This window comes from Convolutriloba macropyga, chromosome 8 (genome assembly GCF_964194025.1).
Source record: "Convolutriloba macropyga chromosome 8, txConMacr16.3, whole genome shotgun sequence".
NCBI lineage: Eukaryota > Metazoa > Xenacoelomorpha > Acoela > Convolutidae > Convolutriloba > Convolutriloba macropyga.
In genome coordinates, this window is record NC_134475.1 from 17644849 (window position 1) to 17660295 (window position 15447).

General features: G+C 36.9%; 1 protein-coding gene across 1 annotated transcript in view; it reads left to right on the forward strand.

The window, feature by feature from the left end:
- LOC142344530 (G protein-coupled receptor kinase 3-like) overlaps positions 1-14299 on the forward strand; it is a 74774-nt gene extending 60475 nt beyond the window's left edge. The window contains exons 4-6 of the mRNA XM_075396275.1: positions 1515-1663; positions 1858-1976; positions 12946-14299. Coding sequence (XP_075252390.1) covers positions 1515-1663; positions 1858-1976; positions 12946-13513 — 836 coding nt within the window. The 3' untranslated portion in view covers positions 13514-14299. The remainder of the gene's footprint in view (positions 1-1514; positions 1664-1857; positions 1977-12945) is intronic.
- The last annotated feature ends 1148 nt before the right edge of the window (positions 14300-15447 follow it).

The window sequence follows — 15447 nt, forward strand, 5'->3', positions numbered from 1 at the left end:
TTTCAGCTTCGAGTCTTTCCGGAATTCTTTCGGCTGTGTTTTTTTTTACTACGTCGAACAAAAATTTTTTGCTTTACCTTAGTTCACACCTTGTTCAACATTTTGCGTGAAATCTTTTTGACTTCTCTAGGCTAGTTTCACTCTTCTCTAATTCTGCTAAAAGTGTTTTAAGACAGCAATATCTCAGCAAAGCAACTCAAAATGAACACAGTCAGTATCAAGAAACGAAATCAAAATAGAAACGGGATAAACCCATAAAAGCCCAATTTTAGATGCCAGTTACTCGAACTTTTTTCTTAGTTACCTTCTCTAATGCTTATTGGTATTGATACTAGCCCTCTTTGTCGTCTCACTACGAAGAAGGAGTATGTTCATCACAAAAATGGGCATCAAAATAGTTCGCACTTTGAAATTGTTTGTCATTTTTTCAAAAAATCATTTCACTATTTTTTTTCTCTTCTTTCAATCCCAATATTGGTTATGGGAATCAACGGCGGCTATTTTCCGGCAGCGTATGTCTGTAATAGTGTGCGTCTGTTTTTATGCAAATTTTTTGCTTGACCGTTTTCTTCTAGAATATTCTTTCGGTTTACTTCTTGAGTGACTTTTTCATTCTCGATTTTTTGAATTTTGAGTGATTTGAATTGCACGCATTCAGAATTTAAGCCTCTTGCTCAAATAAAACGATTGTGAGAGTTTGTGTCCGCAACTCTCGCGGGTTCGATCCACTTCGCAGGCAGAAGTTTTGGCACCATAAAAGGTTCTCCTGCCTATGCCCGTTCTATATTGTTTGCCCCGCCTATCATTCGAGAGCAATTGTCCGTCGCTAGTTGGGGTGTGTTTTTAAATTGCTTGCAATTGGATAGGGTTATGATTCGGGTCATTTTGAGAATGGGTTTTTGTGTGGTCAATGAATATGTTTTGAATTGTACTCCGCAATTATTGCATTGTTTATATTCGTTTTACCTTTCATTTACCTGAATGGTTTAGGGCTCGTTCAACAAGTTAACGAATTGTAGTGAACATATTCAAAGACAGAAAACTAAACGAGACAAAATGGAAATTTATTTGGAAAACGGCCCGTAAATCAACTTTCGTTGGGTTATCAAAGATCCTCAGGTCAAATGCTATGAAGTTCGAAGACCTTCAGGTTGGAATCAGAATCGTGTAAACTTGCGTTGCTCCAGAAAAATTTCAAAGGTACGTTTGGTGTGTAGTAGTTATAGGTGTGTTGCGTTAAAACAAAGTCCGGCTTATAATGGAAATAAGGGAAAATTTTGCTACTATGCCATGAGACTTTTTGCGCTGTTGCTTACTACGCAGCATCACTCTCAATTTTATTAGTTGTTTTTCACCTCATGTATTAAAACTTTCAAACGGCCAGTCCAGCGAGTACCCATATTTTTCCATAGAATTTGACGACATCAAATGTCCGAATGGTACAAGTGTCGCTTTGTTATGCAATTATGATTTATTTATTGTAGAATATTGCGTCATGGGAGAATTTTGTGTAGGTTTGCTGAAGCGGAGCCCGGGTGAGCGTCTGGGCTGCAAAGGGAAGGGAGTGGATGAGATCAAGGAGCTGCCATTCTTCGCCTCCATCGACTGGTCCCATGTCTACCACCACCGTCTCTCACCCCCTCTAATACCTCCACGAGGAGAGGTAATTCGTAGTTGCTAGATATTTCTTACTGCTTGCACATACTTAACCCCCACATTGACATACACAAACAAACAAACACACACGCGCAAGCATAAATCACACCCACGCCGATTGTTTGAGCCATTTCACCGACACTAGTCTGTCATGTTTTTTTCTCACTCAATTGTTGCAGATATGGTATGTGTTGTTGTTAGGTGAATGCGGCGGATGCATTTGACATTGGGTCGTTTGACGACGAAGAGACGAAGCACATTCGGCTGGACGAAAACGACCAAAAGCAGTACGACGGATTCGCCATCACACTATCAGACAGGTCAGCACCATTCAGTCAGTCAATCAATCAGTCATTACTGCTGCAAGTATAGGTTACGCGACTCTGATCAAGTCACTGGGGAAATCTGAAATTGCTACGTGACTCTGATTGAATCAGAGAGAAAATCTAGTGTTTAAGTTAGTGGTTCGAGATTACTGCCCTGAAGCTCGAAGTGAAGTCATCGGAGTCGCGTAACTATTTTGAAACCCGAATTGTGAAAGTTCAGTCGAAACATTTGATTTGCGAAATTTATTCCAACCTTTAGTTCCGAAAGCAATTAAGTTTCCGAATATAGCCCCCCGGTTGTTTGCCCGTAAAAAATTGCGTAAAAAATGTTATTTTTTGCAGTTCCACGCTAAAGAACAGCATGAAATGAAATTAAAATTTGAGGTCAGAGATGGTTTGGGGTTCAGAATAGAAAATTCCACTTTAATCAATAAATAAACCGAAAGTTTTTTTTGCAGATAGTTGGCCCCTTTTGTTTGATATCACAATGAAGATAATACCAGATAAACTATTTAGAACTTTTCGGAAATCTTGGTTAAAAATTATTGACGATCTGATACCAAGTGATAATGGAACTGCACCCAAAAGGTCAAAATAATGACTTAATACATGGAGAGAATACTGTCAAAAAATTTTTTTGAAACGAATGGGTTGAAACGAATGGGCAAAAACATTAATCTGGAGTTTTGGGATATTGTTCTAAATAGTCTTCCGAGACCATTCCTAGATCTTTCTAGGTCTATTTTTTTGTTTAGGTAATGAAAATTTGTTGAATTGTAGGTCAGGACTTGCCCTGCTATAATTACAATCCAAAGTATTTGATTATATTGGTGTACTGTCTTTTTACGACTCGAAGAGGCTTGTTTTTCTGTTTTTTTAATAACAGGGCGCAGATAAATCGGAAACTCAGGGAGTAAATAAAGTTTTGAAAGAGTTATTTGAGTGATCAGTTTCGAAGAGCGGAGAAAAGATGTCATTATTTTGTTCATACCTTTTTTGAAGGAGAGCGAGAAATGTAGGTAAGAACCTTTCTTCTTTTTGAAGCTTTTTTTTATTGTTAGGCTTTTTATGTTGGCCAACAGGTTTTTGTTGACAAAGGTTATTATATTCAGCATGTTTTGGTATCTTTTTGAAGTTTTATGTAAATAACGGGAATTAACGCTAATTTGAAGGTTTTTCAACTATTTTGCTAATTTTTAGTCTTTTTTAAGAGCCGCCGTCAGCCTCTCAGTGGCTATTATTTAGGTGATCTCCTTTTTTCTAATTCACTTTACCTTTTGATCACTTTTTTCGTTTTACATATGCCACGATTTTCACGTTTGACTTGTGACTTTCCTCACTCAGTTTCAACAAAATGGATTTTAGTTTTTCACACATAGAATTACGCGAATTGGCGGTCATTTTGTGGTTAGATTTCTAGTTTTCTTGGCATGAAACAACGTTTTTCGTTTGTATGTGTACTTGATTTCTATGAAACACAAATTTAATTTTTCATGTTAATTTCATTTGCTGAAATTTTGCTTGACTTACTGCTGTTTTCTCTGCATTGATGCCTTCTAAAAGGTGATGTTAGCATTTTGAAAGGCCATTTCTTTCGGGAGATGCGACTTCTATTCGTTTCCTGAATTCTATCGGTTGTGTTTTTTTCTGAAGATCTGTTACCTTTTTTTCACGTCAGTTGGAAGTCAAATTGGAGTGGTGATTTTAATCACGCTGGATTATTGAAGCAAACGAAAATGCGATTAGGTTTCAGGCGTGATTGTTCTTAAAATTACCTTTTACTTTGAGTGAGAAATTGTATTTGAACGAATTTTCGGTTTTTGAAAGCGATTTTTCACGTGCGGCGATTTGACTTGTTCTCAGTGTTTCTCCTCTTGAGTACTATTGAAATGAAGAATTTGTGTTCTAATTGTCTAAATTTGCAATTGCTTGAGTACATCAACGGGCAACTAATGCTTTTTTAAAATGTCACTAATTGCTGTCTTAAAATATCAGCGAATTTCCATTTTTTGCCCCTTTTTTCTTATCTTTTCTGTTGTTTTATCACTTAGTATCGGTAATAACAGTTCTTATTGGTTGCTTTTGTGGCATAAATGAACTCATATAATGGTTCGAGTGCATGACTGCTTCGTTTTCATGACTTTGACATTTCAGTTCAAAGCTAATGTTCTCTATGAATTTGACACTAATTGTTTTCAGGAAACATTTTTGATTTTTTGAGTTTTTATTGTTCATTTCGTTGTTTTATCTCTTCTTTTCATTAATGGCAGGTCTCGTATCTTGCTAAAAATGCATTAAATAATCAGTTAAATCGTTTCAATTCTTAGCATTTGCTTTTTGTGAATTACACTGTTATTTTTCAAAAAAAAAGTGTTGGATTTTTGTTGTTGTTGTTTTTTGTTGTACTTATTGCTGTCTTATCACCTAATGTCATTAATGACAGATACCGTTGGATTATGATGTGGATTAGGTTAAGTTTATTAATTGATTCAGTCCGTAGCTGTTGTTTCCCGTGACATGAATATTCTTTGTTTTTACAAAGTATCAGCAAGTTTTTGATTTTTTTTTGCAGAATTTGGTCGTATTTTTTCTTATCATCTGATCGCAATTTCGACAGGTTTCTTGGGTTGCTAATGAAAAATAAGTGGATCTAATTATGTATCTGAAATGAAGAAACGGGTACCAAACGGGGGCAGTATCAATAATAGAAACGGGATAAACCCATGAAGCCCAATTTCAAGATGTCCACTACTTAAACTCTGTTCTTATACGTCTTAGTTACCATCTGCAATTGATATCAGCTCCAGTATCCTCTCATTAATAAACTATTGTTTTAACGTCTCAGTGAGGGTCACCTGTTTTTAGACTCACTCATTTTACTCTGTTGCGTCGATTTTATTCGTGGATAGCTTCCATTGCTCCTAAAAGAGGGGAAGTTTATTTTGAAGTTTTAAATAATAACTAATACAAACAGCAGTAACAGTTTAATCGAAATGGGACGCGAACACAACGATTAGCTTGAAAGTGCTGTCGCTGAAAAAGTATTTAATAAGTGACATGAAAGGAGCATTTTAAGCTTCACGCCATCAGTTCCATGGAGCCAATTTTTGATTGCATTGTCTCGCATACTTTGTTCTCGCCTACTTCCAAAAACTGCTACAAAACTGCGCAGCTGACTACGTATTCGCAAATTAAGGAAAGATAAATGTTTTAGACGTCATAGACGCCAGAAAAAATGAGACGCAAGAAATAATTGATGCCTCGAAAACCAAGACTCATTTAACCGTAACGGGAAGTTTTAACAAAAATAGTTTATCTAGTAATTAACCTATGAAGTTTATTAAAGAAATTAAAGTTGCAGGTAGCCGCGAAGTGACAGCTAGCGATATTGTCTGTGTGGTTTTAAAAATCCAAGGAAATATCACGATTAAAGAAAATGTGATCATCCAAAGAATTTAAATGTATTTGGTCAATTTCGTTTATTACGACTTGAACAGTGGAGCTGCATTGTTCCCATATTTTTCAAAAAAGTGTGAACTTTTCTCACATTTTTCGAATGCCCTACTTTTTTAATGACAGTTTTTGACTTTTTTGAGAGCATCCCAGACTACCCATTTGGTGTACCAAAATGAATATCTCTGGGTCTATAATTTCTATAAAATTTCATTTTTTTTTGCCTTTGGGAACACCAGTTGTGGCAACAATTTTGCGTCAGGTTAGCCTAAATTTTGACAAAATGGTCTAGAATTGGTTGGTATTTCGATCATTTTCGATAGCTTGAGGATGTTTTGAAGATAATTAAGAACAAGATCTGACGCTATCATTATCTAGAATTCAAATTCATTCGAAAAATATTTTTTCGATAAAAAATAAATTAGAGACAATTTGTCAGCTCATCCTTAGCCAATTTGGTCAACTTGTTTTAAGTCAGGTGACTATTTTTTTGTTCAAATTGCATGTTTTGATATCGTGAGAAACAGTAAGATGATTAGTTCTTCTCAAACAAAGTTTGTAGCAATTATATTAGTTCTGTTGGGCTTTTTCGTCTGGCCCATTTGACTTTTTGTCCTCGAAAACGGGATAAACAGGTGGCCCCTAGCGGGCATTAAGTTCTTTTAGAGCATTACTAGTCTCCAAGTATGCCATTCACAGAAACTGTTTTGGAGACTTATGCTTATGATGTGAAGGGCGGTTCTTAGAGGTTGACCCATTCCCCACCCCTGCATATCGTTCAGGCCGTAAGGGCCCCGTGCAGCCGAAGACCCCCAAAATTTTGAAGACTAAGAAATTGTGTTATAGACATTCCTTGGCTTAGAAGCAAAATATACCGTACAGTAAGAAATAAGTAATTGTTGTGCACTAAGCAGTTCTGATTCTTCAATTTTGAAAAATTTAAGATAAAAACCTTTTTTTAAAGTTCTCTAGTTTTATCATTTAGATATGGAAAGTGTGTCACATTGTGAGATCTGCTCTCATATTTGTTTTACACATGATCGGTATCATACATCGGGTGGCTTTAGGACGTAAAGTGCTAATTTAAAGCAAGAAAAGCAGATTTGCGAGAAAATTTTTGGTTCGTGTGCGGTTTTCTTACTACTGTTTTCACTGCCTCTCTTTTCACTGTGTAATTTCCTTGCAGCTACATTTTAAAATATCAATATAATTTGTTCACTCCTTAATAATTGCTCTCAAACAGAGTTTGTAGCAATTATATTAGTCCTGTGGTCTTTTTATGCGATTTTTGCTTGACCGTTTTTTTGTCTTGACCCATTTGACTTTTCGTCCTCCAAAACGAGATATACAGGCAGCATGCGAAGGGCATTTAGGGCTCTTATAAAGACTTGAGCCTTATACCAGTCACTAAGAAGCGATTAACCAAAACTGTTTTGAGGAGACAATTTCATGGTGCAAAGGGCTGTTCTTAATCTTAAAACTTTGAACCTCACAGTGACCCCTCCCTCTAGCTGACTCCCACTCACGCCCTCACCAACTCAGCCCCCAACAGTCCCCAGTCCGCCCCACCCTCCTGCACCCGGTGGTTTGGACCCCCCTCTTACAGCCTTTCCAATCCCCCCATAGCTTGACCCCCCCCCACTTCTCCATGCTAGTATCTCTCCCAAGCTAGTTACTACTAAAGCGAACCTCTCGCAGTTCGTTTTAGAACAATTCTCCCGATTATCGTCGGTTATGTTTGCTCTGGTGGGTTTTCGTTACCAAGACAAATGTCGGTTTTGGAAAAAAATATGCACTTTTTATTTTCGTCCATATCTGCCCTTCTGCGCTTTCCTGTTGCTACATGGCAGTGTTGAAAACTCCGTCGTGTTCTTAATTCACATTTTTAATTGCTCTCAAACGAAGTTTGTAGCAGTTATATTAGTCCTGTTGTTCTTTTTTAATGCCATTTGTCGCTTGACTGATTTTTCGTCTGACCCATTTGACTTTTCGTTTTACAAAACGGGATAAACAGGTGGCGTCCAGCGGGCATTAAGTTTTCTTCGTGCTTTTCAGCTCACTAATCTCAAACCCTTTCAGCTCACTGGTCTCAAAGCCTTTCAGCTCACTGGTCTCAGAAACTGTTTCGGAGACTTATACTTATGGTGTGAAGGGCGGTTCTTAGAGGTTGACCCCCCCCCCACAACCCCCCCCCCCCGTGCCCCCAGCAGCTGCGCTCACCTCAAACCACTTCAGTTAAACTAAAGCTAGCCTCACTAAACCGCCGTAGCTAATCACTGACAAAGCCAACCGATCGCTGGTCGTTTGAGAGCAGTTCGCCCGACGTTGGTTATGTTCTCAAAAAATTAGCCAGTTTTCAAACTTCATGATGGTTGTTTAATCAATTTGTCTTACAGCGAAACAAAACAGTTCTCAGGTGCTCATTTTAGCCGTTTATCATCTTTTCTTTAGAGATTTTTTATATAGCTAATGGTTCTAACAATTATTGCACCTATTTATTGAGAAAGATGTGTATCATTTTGAATTATACTCCTAATTAATAGCCGCCGTCAGCCTCTCAGCGGCTATTATTTAGGCGCTCTCCGTTTTACAATTCAAAGAATTTGAATTGTATTGGGATGCTGTCTTAAGATCTGTTCACACATTTTCATGATTTTTGAAGTCAAATTGGAGTAGTGATTTTGGTCACCCCGAAACAGGAAGTGGAGCGAAAAAGCGAGTGGTTTTGCGACGTGAAATCTTTTTGCTCTCATTTTAAAGTAGGGTGAGAAAATGGTGTTTGAACGAAAATTCGCTTTCTCGCTACTTTTTTTCACATGCGGCAATTTCACCAATCCATTCATAGTTCATTCTAGTCCTAGTTTTTTGTTCCAATCAATTTTCCATTTCTCGCTAGTGCTTTTTTGTCCACATGCGGCATTTTGACATTGATTCTCTGTTTTTTTTAAATTTGATCTGATTTTTTCAGAAATGGTTTTCCCAATTCACTAATAGTCCGTTCTAGGTCTATTTTTTTGTTTAGACAATGAAAATTCTCTGAATTGTACGTCAGGACTTGTCCTGCTATGTTTTTTTAATTCGCTTTACCTTTTGATCAAGTTTTTCGTTTTACATAAGTCAAGATTTTCGCTTTTGACTTGTGACTTACCTCACTCACTGTTTCAACTGAATGAATTTTAAATTCTTTTACGCATTGAATCACGCAATGCACCGAATACGGTCGATGTACGGATAAAGCCCGGTCATTAGGTCATAGTGCATTAGGTTACCAAAGTTCATTAGAGCGATTGCTACCTGATATTAGTATTGAGCTTAATAGCTTTAGGTTTAAAGGCTGAATTACGTGTAGTTTTAGAATCTAACTGAACTGCACACCGAAATAGAACACTTCTTGAAAATTCTTTCAATTTATCTCTTTTTCTGTTTCAATCCCGATATGCGTCAAGCGCGTCAAAGGCGGCTATTTTCCGGCAATCTGCTGGCTATGTTTTTTCCTATTTGTCACTTTCTTTATTATTTTTATGCTTAGATATTTATTTTCAAAAGCCTCATTGAATTTACTATTTAACTCATTTTATGTTCCCAAAGTTGTCCGTAGCTATACATGATAAAAAAGATTTTGTTATTTGTTTTTCTGGATGGCTTAGTTTGATCACTGTCGCAACAAGCAGTTCTCCAATGACTTTGACATCACTGGAGCTCTGGAATAAGAAGTGTATTTATTAGATCTTATGGTTATGAATTGTTGAGGTTCGTTTTTTACTTAAATCAAAAACTACTTTTATAATCAAATCAGCCGGAAAAGCAGGTCTATGATCTTTTCATTTTGTTGTGTGGTAGCTTGGGATTCGTTAAGATATGTTTTCTATTTTGTTAAACAGACTCCGTTTCGTGCAAACTAATTTTTGGCAAGCACTTGTACAAATTCTTTATCAAGCTCTAAATTTTATAAGTAAAAAAATTAGACAATTAATACGGAAGTATTTGCTTCAGTATACATCAATGAGGTATGTTGAAACAAAATTTAGTGTCTTTAAATAGGCGGTAGTGGAAAAGCATCCGTGAACACACGGTAAGGCAGAGCTTTTGTATCGAATTATTTGTTTTTCTTTTTGGTTTACTTCATGATGATCAGGAGAAACCTTTGTTTTGGACCAATATATACAACCTGGAGAAAGCCCAGAATGTTAGACATTTAGTTTTGAATCGGGAGTCAATCTTACTTTAACAATTTTGAAGCATTTTCTCAGTATGGTGTGAGAATTTTGAAAGGAGCTTCTTATTCGTCACATTTAATGTGTCATCTGTAACTCATTTACATGAATAGTTTTTGTTTTTTTTAATTATAGTTAAAAGAATTGCTCTCGGAGTCTGTTTGTGTGCAAAATTTTTTCTTGAACGGTTTTCGTTTTTTGCTATTAGAGGCAATATTATTTGGTTTTATGTATTTTCTGTGTCAATGTCAAAAAGTTCTCTCGTTAATGCTTGCTGAATTTCTCTTTGTCATTTGGCTGTTTTGTGTTAAGAAATTCGACAATTTGACTGGACTAATTTTGATTTCTTGGTTCTTAGCCGTGTAACCAGTTCAAATTATCATAAGTATACCTAGCGAGTACAAGGTATTTCTTGATTTTGAAGGAATTACATGAGCGATTTAATTGCTCAGTGCATTCCAGGGACTCAAGAAAATAAAAACATTAATGGTTTTCAATGTCTTCGTGCTTCTGGTTATTTTAGTCTTGCATAATTGAATTTTTCAGGTGGTTTTAAATAAAGTGAAACTTATAGTGATGTGTTTAAAATGAAGTTTAATTGAATATTTTCATGTTTGTTCATCGCTTCTGCTATGGATCGTGGGATGTTCTGAACTTTTAAAATGAAAGCTGATCCGAGATAAGTTTTTGCTCCTATTGGTAGCGAGATATCTGATTATAATCAAATTTTAATATTTTTTCTGCGGTTTTATTTTTTTCTAAGTTTCGATTTTCATCGTTTCTATGTAGCTATTTTATTTTTTTCAAAGTTTTATTTATGGAATTTTTAAATGTTAAAGTTTATTTTTTCTGTTAATAATCATTCTTTAAAATTTTTGTTTGGCGCGTATTGTTCTTGAATTCACCCCTCAGTTTGTTTTGTCACCACTCATTTGTCGGGAATTCTTTGTGTGCTAAAAAAGTTGTAATTACGAAAATTATTACGATAGAGCTAATAGAGTTCATGACCTATAGTTTTTATGCAAAAGAAAGCAAGTTTGGGTTAAGCGTTTTGTAATTTTGTGTCTAAACGTTCATTATTTTTGGTATACCACAGTGATTATTGTATCTATCCACTCATTTTGTTATAGAATTGTTTGTGTTGACGCTATTGCTCATGGGTTTTTTAGTTATATACTTTTTGGGAGTTTCTAACAATAGAAACAAGGGAGCTTCTAGCTGAAGAACCTTGTTCGTCAGTTTTTCATTTTGTTCGTTTAAGGTTTTTACTAATTTCTGGCAAAGGAAGAGATCCTCATTTCTTTCTGAACGTTTTCCATTATTAGGTAAATCAAGGTCTAGTGTTGGCGTTTTTGTCAGTGAAACTTCTTATGCTTGTCCAATTCATTTTCTGAATTGCTCTCGAACGAGGTTTTAAGCAATTTTTGTAAAAGTGTGTCTTTTTATTGATTGCTCTCAAACAAAGTTCGATTTTTCGTCTGACCCATTTGACTTTTCGTCCTCCAAAACGGGATAAACAGGTAGCGTCCAGCGAGCATTAAGTTCTCTCTCTTAGAGCTTTTCAGCTCACTGGTCTCAAAGTATGCGGTTCTCAGAAACTGTTTCGGAGACTTATACTTATGGTGTGAAAGGTGACTCTTAGAGGTTGACCCCCACACCCCCCCGCTGCGCTTTCCTCACACCCCTTCAATTCAGCTAAAGCTAGTCTCACTAAACCGTAACTAGCCACTGACGAAGCCAACCGCTCGCCGGTCTTTTGAGAGCAATTTGCTCCGACGTTTGTTACAAAATTTTTGTTTAACCGTTTTGTTCCAAAAACTTCTGTCGATTTCACTTGTCAATGACTTTTTAGGCTTGACTGCTTGGTTTTTGCGTGAACTAAATTGCTCTTATTCAGAAATCAAGTCTGTTAATTGCTCTTGAACGAAGTTCATAGCAATTATTGTACGTGTGTGTCTTTTTATGCAACATTTTCGCTTGACAATATTGACTTTTCGAGTGACTTTTACGCCCTTGACTTTTTGCGTTTCGCGTGATCTAAAATTCTCTGTCAATCACAATTTGAAGCAGCTGAATTCAATTGGCGGCAATTTAATACTAAAAGTCAAATGAAAAGTGTGCCGAAACTAGAGTCATTTTTTACTTTAAATCTTAATAGTGGTATATGTTAACCTCTAATGTGGTTATTTGAAGCCAACTATTGAACTTCTTAGTCCCATTTAGTCCCCCCCCCCCCCGACTGAAGCAGGCTGCAATTGATTAGAGCTCTCACTAGTCGTTCGGGAGAAATTCTTCCGACGTTTAGTTGGTTGTGTTTTCTAAAAGAGAGCCGGTTGTAAACAAATTCTCACATGGCACTGATAGCGGCGTGGTTAGTGATTCAGTCTATTACGCCTGCTGTCGGGGATGCAAACCCCTCCTCGGGTTTATCCAACGTGTTCAGCAATTTATCCGACAATATTTTGCTGACTTCTACTTTTTTCTAAGCTGTGTTACTGTGGAGTGAGCCCTTATATTGTAAGAAAAATATGGCAAGTTCAGAGCTCACTCGAGTTAAAAAAAATCGGCACTCTGTTGAGTAAAAAATATCAATTGAAGGTCAACAGTGCACATAAGCAATGCATTTTTTCAGGCTATTGTGTAGGTGCCACCCGCTGTTAACGAGGCTACTATTGAGGTGCTTCTCTTAGTTCGCTTTATCTGTCGTTCACGTTTGTCGTTTGACTTCTGACTTAACGCGTTTTCTGTTGTATTTGGGTGGGGTTTAGAATTTGTTGAGAGAATTTGCAGATCGTTCGCGGTTGAGATTTCGCTGGGGCAACAGTTTATTGGCATAAAGCTTAAAAGCAGCCAATTTAGAAGCAATTTTCAGTATATTTAAGTAATTAAACTAAACTGCTGGCCAATTAAGACAATCTATTGACTCTTCGAAACAAAATTAAGTTGTCAATCTTTGGTTTGTTTGGTTGTTCTAAGTGCTTCAAACTCGATGTAGGATATGGTTCAATGGTGTTTTTGGCGTGTCCGAAAAAAACAGTCCCAGACAAAACAGTCCCAAATGACTGTTTTGTCTGGGAATATTTTGCTATTTGGGACTGTTTTGTCCGGGACTGTTTTGTCTGTTCACCGTTTTTGGTGTTTTTCCGGCAATCTGTTGGTTATGTTTGCTTTTAATGGAATATGAGCAAGTTTTTGCGCTACTTGAGCGCACCACAAAAATTCACCTCAGAAATTTGTAGCTTTGTCATAGTCTTAGAAGATTAGGTAAATGTAATCTTTGTCTTGTTTGTATGTAGGTGGCAAGCGGAGATTACAGAGACAGTGTTTGAAGTGATCAATCAAGATGCAGACAAGGCCGAGGCCAAGCGGGCCAGGGGTACCCGGGGTAAGAACAATGCCATGACCACTATGGAGACAGACATCGCTGACCAGAGTGACTGTATCATGCACGGCTTAATGCACAAACAAGGCGGCGCCTTCGCTTCTCAATGGCAAAAACGATACTTCTACCTTTTCCCTAATCGCCTGGAGTGGAGGGGTGACGACTCTAGCGATTCCAGCAAATCTTTGAACCTACTACCTTTTGACTCGACTACTCGGATAGAAGAGACGACTATTAAAAACTCAAAATGCATTCAAATCAAGTGCACCAAAATGGGACAGGAGAAGACTTACATGTTCAAGTGTGACTCGGAACCAGAACACGTGCAGTGGATGCAGGAGATCAAACAGGCGTTCACGGAAGCAACTCAGCGAATCAAAACAGCCCACAAAATTCTATCGCGTGGCTTAAACAATGATACGATTGATGCCTCGGTCAGCGCAGTTGCCAAAAACCTCAAACATTCAGTGTCCATAGATTAACATACACATACATACTACGTACACAACTAAACAACAACAACAACAAAAGATGCCGAAACAAACAAATTTGACACCACAAACTATCCGGACTAGTCTTCAAATGGCTACTATTTGATGTTTGTCTGTATTAATTATATTTTTAACTATAACTAAACTAAGTTTAATTCTTCGAAAAGAAGAATACCTGGTCTGGTTTGATTGTAAAACGAAACTGAAAGCCTTCTCCATAATCTTAATTACACTTTAAAGTAGAACAGTTGCAAAAAAATAAACATTGTTGTAATGAGTCGGTGGAATTAAGTTCTATCGGCCCAGCTGAACTAGTTTTTATTCCGCTGGCAATCGCTTTCTAAGACAAGGTAGCGGAATATTAAAAATCTAATTGTTTTAAATGTCAAACTTGTATTTTTAAAGGCCAAGTATTCTTGCTGCTAATAGAATTTTAATTAATATTGAGCGTCCTTTCGAAGTTGGAAGTGAGACAAGACGAAGTAATGATAGTTTAGCATTATTTATTACTACCCCTTGGTGCAATATAGATTTAATTTATTAATTTTAGTTGATGAAAACGTTTGTTTGTGAGTTGATCAAACTTTTCCTCTCAAAGTATTGCTTTGCAATAAGCATAATTGCGCGCAGTTTTTCAGTCGATGTTTTAATCTACAAAAAGTTTTAAATTAAGCCATTTTGGCATGAAGAAAATATTTGTAACTCAATTTATTCAATATAATTATGTATTTCACATCAATGTTTATTTAATTAAATTTTCAAATGTGAAACCACAAATCGTGGTCTTCAAGCTTCGTGAGCAATGGTGATAGAGACAAATAGACACCATGATTAAGGTGACTACAAAAAATCCGAAGTGCCAAGAATCCGAATTTTGAAAACAAAAGTACAGATCATTACGACTCCAAAGAGGAGTAATAGTTTTTAATTGCTCTCCAACGAAGTTCAGGGCAATCATTGTAAGCTTGTTGTCTGACTTTTGTTTTCGAACATTGACTTCTGATTTCGAATGTTGATTTCTGTTTTCGAACTTTGGACTTAACAGCAGCTTAGTTTGTAATGTATAGTAATTAATTGCTCTTGAACGCAGTTCATAGCAATTATTGTAAACGTGTGTGTCTTTTTTATGCAAGTTTTTCGCTAGACAATTTTGCGCTTTTCTTCGAGAACCCCCCCCCCCCCTCAATGCCTAACTACCCCCCCCCCCCCCACCGCTTACCTGCCCCCATCCCCTAGTTACTCCCGACCCTTATTCTACCGGATATATTTATGCAAAATTTTTGCTTGACCCTTTCGTTTTAGAAAATTTTCTGACTTCTCAAGTGACGTTTTCACGCATCACTTTTTCATTTTGAGTGATTTCAATTGTTCTTATACTGAAATGAAGTTTGTTGTTGATATAAGAGTGATTGTTAGGGGCTGAGGAACAACTGCGTTGTGGCTTAGTGACTAAGATGGCTGGCTGCTATCATAGAGCTCGAGGGTTGGAACACCTAGCAGGTTTTTGCACCCAAGAAATCCTCAGCTACACCACTAAATTAAGCCCCCCCCCCTTGTTCGACAGTAATTCATCCGACGTTATTCGGTTTATATTTCCTCAGTTGTCTTAAACCGGAGCTACTATTTTTTCAGGCGGCGAGTAAAATGTGACGTTTAAAAATTGCTGATAAAAAATTTTGTTTATGCCCTGTGTTGAATGAATTACTTTTCGACTTTGAAAGAGTTTTGTCGACAAAAGTGTTCCAATTTAGGCGATGTTAGGCGTTTTGTTTTCTAAGTGTGTCAATTTTTGGTCGTTATTGCATTTTTCAATGACCATGCCTTGAGAAACAGTGCACCATGATTTTATCAAAACTGAAGTCATTGTAGGACTACAGTCAAAACATTAATCAATGGATGTATTGTGCTTCCAATCATCTTTTCTT